At 27.7% G+C, this 8531-nt stretch overlaps 1 protein-coding gene across 4 annotated transcripts in view; it reads right to left on the bottom strand.

The window, feature by feature from the left end:
- LOC111625837 (stAR-related lipid transfer protein 3-like) overlaps positions 1–8531 on the bottom strand; it is a 122589-nt gene that overhangs the window by 32064 nt on the left and 81994 nt on the right. For all 4 annotated transcript variants that reach the window (XM_023369080.1, XM_023369079.1, XM_023369078.1 and 1 more), the window contains exon 7: positions 6774–6860. In XM_023369080.1, the coding sequence (XP_023224848.1) occupies positions 6774–6860 (87 nt within the window). The remainder of the gene's footprint in view (positions 1–6773; positions 6861–8531) is intronic.

The following is an 8531-nucleotide window of genomic DNA, read 5'->3' as shown; positions in this document are numbered from 1 at the left end:
AAAAAACGAAAGAAATGCGTTAATTTTGAAGAAAAAGCTTCAAACTTTATTTTCCATTGTCTCGCCTTTCTGTGAAATCTGACACCGATGAGTCATTGTGTTTACAGCTGGATGACCTGGAGAACAGCTGGTGTTGGGATTTCCCGGGACATTCTCATAGAAGTCTCGGGAGGAGAAGGGTTTAAAGTAGAGTGAATACTAGCTGGCTGTATATTTTTAAATATTTTTCAAAAATTACGTTTTTTTATTGCGATTTCCGACCCCCCGACTTAATTAAACGTATATATAATAAAATATATTAATTTAAAAAAATTAAAAAACTATTGGAGGTCGTTTTTGACATCAGAAACTAGCTTTAAATAACTTTATCGAAGTAAAATCCGTGCACTACTACTTTAGAACGATGAATGAAATTTGATAAAAAAACTCCCATTAAAAAACAATTAAGAGTTAATCGTGCGTCATTAAAGGTATATTAAAATCGCGATAAAATATTTTCGCGCGGGAAAAAATTTTTGAAAAAATTTGGAGACTTAAAAAACATCCAAAAAAAACAAAAATTTTTTCGGAGGGCCCAAATGCCCGAGTTTTATATAACGCTATGGAACTTTCCCGAGTTATCTCGGGTTTTAAAGATTGCAGCATTACTTCTTGCCGCCTGCGTATGGCTATGATTGGTCATCTATATTCAGCAAACGAAATCAACAACGCAGTTAAGGAGACAAATTCCCTGACTTTTTGACAATTTTCGACAAATTCCCTGACTTTTTGACAATTTTTGACAAATTCCCTGACATTCCCTGACTTTTTCAAAAAATAATGAAAATCCCTGACTTTCCCTGATTTTCCCTGACTTTCCAGGTGCGTAGGAACCCTGCAGATAGCATAGGGTTTATTATAAAATTAACATCATTAATGCTATAGCCCTTGCAAAAAAATAATAACTAAACATATTGATGTCAATCAATTTCCAAGTATTTCCAAGGTACTGTACATACTATGTATGATCTTAATTTGAAAATGGATAAACAAATAAATTTACGGTGCATGCAAATATTCATCAATTTTCTTTTGTTTTACATTGGCTAAACACAAGAGTAAGGCCTTGTCTCTCAGTCTCCTCAGAAGTAAAAGTTCATTGTATGATGCACCATTCTCTTCAGCCCATTGCATACTGAGCTGCATATAGGCATGTCAGATTATAGGGGGTTCCAGATTAGACAGGGGCCAGATTACCGTGAGTATACTGTATTATATAAATCTTAATATAAATAAAAATTTCATATTAAGATACCATAATTTATTAAAAGCAACTGTTTGTAATATTTCATCAGATTAGGGATCGAATACATGGTAGATTAGAGAAATCAAATAAATATACAATTCTGTGTAAAAAAAATTGTCATAATCTTCAAATCCACTCTTTTCTATCTTTCAATGTTAAAATCTTAAGTCATTCTGCTAATAATTTATAATGTATCTAATCAATCTGTTATTTCACTGTATTTTTTAAAAATTGTATGTGATAATGCTAAGTAGTTTTTAAATATTCATCATTTTAAGAAATTCACAACATTGGAATAAATTATTTTTTTTCAAAAAATTAAATATTTAAAATAATAATTATTAGATTTATTTGTTGTTATACAGATGTATTGTTTAAGATGTCCTGACACCTTTGTTGTTGTAAAAGTTTGTGATTTACATCACAATAGGAAGCAAAAGAAACTTGTCAGATAGAACAAGAAAAACAATCCAAATATTACTGTATTTTTGCAGAATAATCGGCATACCACATAAAAACAAGGGAGACCAGCATGCCAGTTAAACTGTGACCAAAATATAAAATTAATCAGACCTAACAAAACCAGTTGTTAATTAAACATTAAAGAAAAGATTCTTCAGAGTACAATAAAATAACAACATTGTAATTTTACAAGACAATAAAACAATTAAGGACTTATTGACATTAGTAGTTAGTCAGTGTGGGCTACACTAACCATCTACCAAAACCTTAAAAATAACACACCTTCCTCTCAAATTTCACACAAAGCAGATGTTAATTTGTGTAAGCTGAGATAATTTACAGCAATTTTCTTAAATTTAATATGTTCATTTTTAATTTTTGTATCAAATGACAATAAAATACACATTAAAAAAGCACTTTCGGAATTCCACAAGTAAGTTACATTATTACAAAGAAAAGAAAATGAAAAAATTAAACACATAATTATAGTATTTTATGTAATGCTGACAGTTTCACAGTTCTAGAATAAAAACTTTTTTGTTTTTACCTGACGTAACTCTCTAGAGGGCGCATTAAAAAACAAACGAGTGTGGTTATACATCCCTCTCTAGAGAAAGATGTATAACCTCACTTAAACTGGCTTGCTGATTTTTACCATATGGAAATATCTGATTTCATGGTTCACTCAGATAGACTGGCATGCCAGTCATTCCACAAAAATATGGTATGAAATAAAGGTAAATCTCAATTGGAAATTGCCAAAATCATTAACTGTTCACAAGATACATTATCAAAAATCTTAAAACAAATGAATTTGGAAAAGAAAATCAAATAATTGTCAAAATTGTGGAAGAAAACATTCAAGAAATTTGAGAGATAATTGTAAACTAAAAGCAATTGTAAGAAAAAATTGTTTTAAATCAAGCAGATACTATCAATCTCTATGCAAAAAATTCAGCAAAGTTGCACAACTTTTCCGACTGTTATGAAATTTTATTTAAATAATAACTTTTATATTATTAATCATAAATAAAATGTGTGTGGTGCCATCTGTTGAGATTTTGTTATAAAAATTTTTTATATTAATTGTTATAAAATGGCAAAAAGCTTAATTTTGAGGGTAGTGACAAGTTTTAAAAAATTGTAAATGTTAATAACAAGTAAAATCTTCATTAAGTCCAATCCCTGCCAAGATATGACTCATAATCCCCTCTATCTTCCCACCTATTAAATTTTGGTGGTTAAAAGATCAACTAAATTTATCAATGCTACTTATATAAAGTTACCATGTCAAATTTCATTATTAATCACTAGTCTATCCTGAGATATTAAACAAAATAAAGGCCAACAGACACATGGAATTTTTTATCTATGCCACTGGTTATAAAAATTAGTTATATTCAATTCCATTTCTTTCTTTTCAAAATTACTTTAGTTAGAGATAAGATGTTTTTTTAAATTTATAGTCAAACCTGCCTATAATGAAACCTGTATATAGAAAAAACCTGTCATTAATAGAAGATATCTTTGGTCCCTTGAATTTTCTGCAAAAATCAATGTAAAATTAATTAACCTATATACAGTGGAACCCATCTAATATAGAAACAAAGGAAAATTGGGACATATAATGGAAAATTTGGCATCCTCTTCCACAATAAATGGAAAATTTTTGAAGTTTTTTAACAGCTGTCTTTACTTAACATAGATATGTGATTTAATTATAAGTTTTGAAATTTACTTTACAAACATTGTGAAATTAAATACATTATTGGTAAAGTGAGATTGTATTCTTTGTTTAGAAGCTTATTTTAAACTTTTTACATCACATTTTGTTTGAATAAATCAAGTCAAAATGTCTGATGATAAAATGCATATCAGGCATATTATGCTTTTTAACTTTTGTACAGAATATAACGCTATAAAAACAATAAAAAATACTCAATGTGTGTAAGGGAAAGATGCTCTTAAACTTCAAATTTGTCAAATTTGGTTATGAAAGTTTTGTTTGGGAAATTTTGAACTAAAAGATACAAAATGTATGGACTGCCCAAAACTTGTTGAAGAGAAATTGCAAGGAAAAATTGTTAAAAATCTACAAATGAACATGCAAAAAATCTTTGTGGGTCACAGACACATATCATTGAAACTCTATCAACTTGAAATTGTTGTAAAACATGATGGTGATTATGTTCTGACATATTAAGTGAAAAAAACAAACTGGATCAAGTATAATATTGTCTAATGAAAATAGGAAGCCCTAAAATTTAATTTTATTCTTAAATTAGTTATTCATTTTTATCATAGAAAAATATTTTATAGATGACAATATTAAAGTTAAAATAAAAATATTTGTTGTCAACCAAAAATTTGTTCTAGCAGTGATGATCATTTAGTCGAGTATGAAAGTCTCACTGTATTTGATTAATACAATTTTGATGTATAGAATAGCAATGAGGGATTAATTAATCACATTAATCAAGGGATACCTATAGTAGGTAACCTGTATATAGCATAAATCTGTCTACTGCAGAAAAACTGCTTGATTCCACAGATTTCATTATAGACAGGTTTGACTGTATTTACAAATATCTGGATATCAATCAGCATAAATGAAGTTTTGATTGCTTTCTTAGTAATTTTTAAAAATTGTATTTAAATCATACCTAGTCAACCAGAAAATTATAGTAAAGGGTTTGTTTTATAGAAAGAAATAAATGCATTGGACACTATTTCTGTACAAGTTAATAACTGACTGATTCTGTTAAATACAATAAAAAAAATTGGTTTAGTTCAGCCAATTATTTATGATCCTGCCAAACACTTACTAATCAATTATTACTATTGTGTAAAACTTAATTCCTGTACAGAAACTAAGTATTTGCAGGCTAGAATTTGACAAGTCACAGTGGTTGATGTTTAGCATTGCTAAATAACAGACACACTGAACTTTAAAAACAATGCACTGCACAGTTATTGAAATCAAGGAAAATTTAATCAGACTTGAATATAAGTCAAGGAATGAATACAGATAATATCGATTTTTTCCTCTTTAAAACTTGGAAAAAACATTGACCAATATTTGGGCCAAAACAGTAATTTAAATAAAATTAATTTAATCAATACTAAATTTTGATATAATGTACAGGTATCCTTCATACAACACTAGTTCTGAAAAAATGCTATATTATGTGAATCCATGCTGAACAAAACAAAAGACTAGTTCAAAACATAGAGTTAGGCTCCAAAAGTTAACAAAAGTATACTATTCTTTTTTGTTAGTAAGAGAAATATGTTTGTAGATTTTTGTCCGATGGCAATAATTATGATTAATTATTTGAAGACATAGTCCTTCCCAAAAAAGTACTGTCTTCAAATAATTAAGAAATATGTTTATTAAAGCAATCAATAATTAACTAAATTGCAATTAAAAGTACTGTATTATGCATTAATATTAATTAGTTAAACAAGGGTGTTTTCAAAGTATTGTCATCTTATGAGCTTTTTTGTTGATTTCGATCAGAAATATCATCATTTTTATTTTTATTATAAAAATTGTCTGTATGACAAAATAAAAATATGTTATTAATTAAATGAAAATTTGTTCACAAGTTGCAGTGTGGAGACGAATAATTGCATTTGTTCATTCAAGTACTGAGTGATTTTTTTTCCAGAATTTGTGTTCAAATACTGAATTGTTCAAGGTAGGAACAGTTTGAATACCAAGATACCGTTGTATTTTGTTCATCATTTTTACCAATGATTACTTACCTATGGTTAAAAGTTTAATAATAATACTTACCTAAAACTGTTTAAATAAATTTTAGTAAATATGAAGATTAATCTATAAAAACAAAACACAATGATAGTCTTAAAGTAATGATGACATTTGGTTGACAGAAAAGCTAGGCCAAGAAAGAAAAAAATTGTGCTATCAGTTTTCATTAAAGTAAACCTGATACAGGCACAAAATAAATTAAAAATTTCAATATTCTAAAATCCATGGGCAAATTTGAGATAACATGCATGCTTACTTGAATTAGAAAAATATTGAATGATAAAATTTGCATTTAAAAATTGTGAAATTTTGTACAGAGGATTTCCCAAATTCTCAAATCATGTTGTACAGGAAGATTTCCCCAATTTTCAAACAGTGTTAGAGCAAAACCACGTTGTAGAAATGTCATGTTGTACAAGGGATACCTGTATTTAGTATTATGGTATTTATTGATTATATCCCATTCAGTTTATAACCAATGCTTAGTGTTACACTAGACCAAAGCTGGAATAACTACAGAAAAAGCTGTTTTGTTTTTGTACTATTGTGTATGTATCTGTGTTTATAACTTTCCTGACTATGTGAAGTGTTCAGTATGGATGCTTTCTGTAATATGTGCTCAAGTGAATCCTAATATTTCTAGACTTGTATAGATATGTAGTGTATGTGGTATGATACCTGTGCAAGAAAAAAACCACAAGCACAATAAATACCTTATATCCATTTTCCATAGGCACTTTATTTCATAGAAAGTTTTGAGTATTTATAAATTTTTCAGTGTATGCATTTTGTACATTGTGGGTGTTTGAAATAGTTATATCTATGTTTACAGTATGTGATTTTGTTTTGTTTGTCGATGAATATGAAGTGTAGTGTATTGTGACTGACTGTTTCATTAGATTATGATTCAGTATATTTTGTGTGTGTTATTTTTATGATTGACTAAGAAGTGTTTCTAGAACAATTCTTGGGTATGCAAGCTTTTAATTTATTATAGTTGCTATTTGGCTATGTTGATGTAAGTAGTCTGTGGTAGAAGCTTGCAACCTGATGTATTGTATACTTTAGTATATGAAGTGTCACCTAGAAGTATCATGCCTTTTAAAATGTATATTCTGTATTTGTATTTACGACCTAGTCTTATATAATAGTAAGGGTTTGTGATTATCATACATTATTATTATACAGTAATTTATAAATATAAAAAAAACAATAAGTTTTTAAAATTTACTTTTAGAAAGTTTCATTTACCTGTAGGAGAAAAAAAGCAAGTACTACCAGCATCACTTTGAGCATTTTGGTCTGGTATTCTTGGTATTCCTTCATTTACATGATATGCTAAATATAAAAAATTTACATATTAAAGTTCATTATCATCATCCTAATAAATATTAGCTAAGTTTTAAGTTAAGAAGTAAGTTGATGCAGTTATAAATTATTTATATAAAATTATTTTAATATCAAACACTGACATATATAGCAGAGTCCTGGAAATTCAACTCAATAACTTGACATTCCATAAAGTTTGTGTCATTCAAAATAAAAAAAAAATACATGTAACCTAATTTTTACCTCTAATTTAACACTAAGTAAAATAAGTTATCATTCTTCAATGGCAACACTTTTGATAATAGCATCAATTCCATGTGCTAACAAAAAGCATACATAACCCTTTTACCAAGATGCCACTTCAAAATACCATGATGAAAATGTCACTAACTCTAAAGTAGCCACTGAATAGTTAATATTTTTTAAATTAAAATTTAACTACAAATAGAAATAGTCGCTATTGGTATGTAGTTAATATGTATACAAATTTGAATATATAATATCTTTACAAAAATTCAGTCACTTAGAGTAGCATAATTGATACGCCATATAAAACTTGTCGTTTTCAATAACTAATCACTTTCTCAGTCCACATTAAGTCAAATTTGCAGAAGTCTACTGTACTAGTAATTTTTCTACATTTCTTAAAATGAGTAATGTGCAAAGGTTAAATACCTTAAAAATTTTCATATATTTTTTCTATAACCAAAAATTATTTAACATTGTTATATTAAATAAAGCTAAAACATTAATAAATCTACCATGATTAAGATAGCAAATCAAATTTGATGTAAAAAATGTTACAGCTTCTTTCCCTGAAACAATGTTTTTAAAATAGTAAAAACTATAAATTTTTCTTAAGTTATTCATTCATTCATTCAACAAGCACCATAATACAGTAATAATGAAAATAAACTTAAAACAGTTACCACAACAGCATTTGTGGTAAAAGTTCAAAGGCCATATTACAAAGACGATTTACCAGTCAATTTAAAGTGTGGAAAAATATTTGGTATTCTCACATTTATGATATTAACAGCATTGTAGTGGCTTAGATGTAATTTTTAATAAATTATTTATTGAAAAAAAAGCAAAAAATGTTCAAAAAAATTACATCTGCTTGATAACTACAAAGCAGACAAATCACTATATCAACTTTTATTTTTTGCTTAAATCATAAATGATATTATAAATGAAAGAATACCAAATACATTTCCACCCCTTAAAGTGGCTAGCAAACTGCTGTTTGTAACTCGACATTTGAACTCACTGCCTAAACAAACCTTCATACACCCTTATGTTCGGTAACAGTTTTTTTTCTTTTTCATTACTTCCACCCAGTTCATTGTTGCTAAATTAATAATTAATCAATGTTTATATGTTGTTTGTTATAATTTTTATATTCCATTTAAAGTATCTTGTCCAATCTGTTTGCTATTTAGAATTCAATTAAAATGAATTTTTACAGCTGAAAAGATGAATACATATACAGTAGAACCTCGATTATCCGGACTAATTGGGGATGAAGGTAGTCCGGATAAGAAAAAATCCGGATAATCGAAACAAATACTTTAATTTGTCTTTTAATGATAATATAACACGTTTTCTTTTCAATGACATATCGGTAATATTAAAAATAAATACTGTATTTAAATCGTGATCAAATTTTCAAGAAACAAA

The sequence above is a fragment of the Centruroides sculpturatus genome, unplaced genomic scaffold, assembly GCF_000671375.1.
Source record: "Centruroides sculpturatus isolate CEXI.00-Female unplaced genomic scaffold, Cexi_2.0 scaffold267, whole genome shotgun sequence".
Lineage (NCBI taxonomy): Eukaryota > Metazoa > Arthropoda > Arachnida > Scorpiones > Buthidae > Centruroides > Centruroides sculpturatus.
The sequence above is the reverse complement of the archived record's forward strand: the minus strand, read 5'-3'. Positions and strand labels throughout refer to the sequence as shown.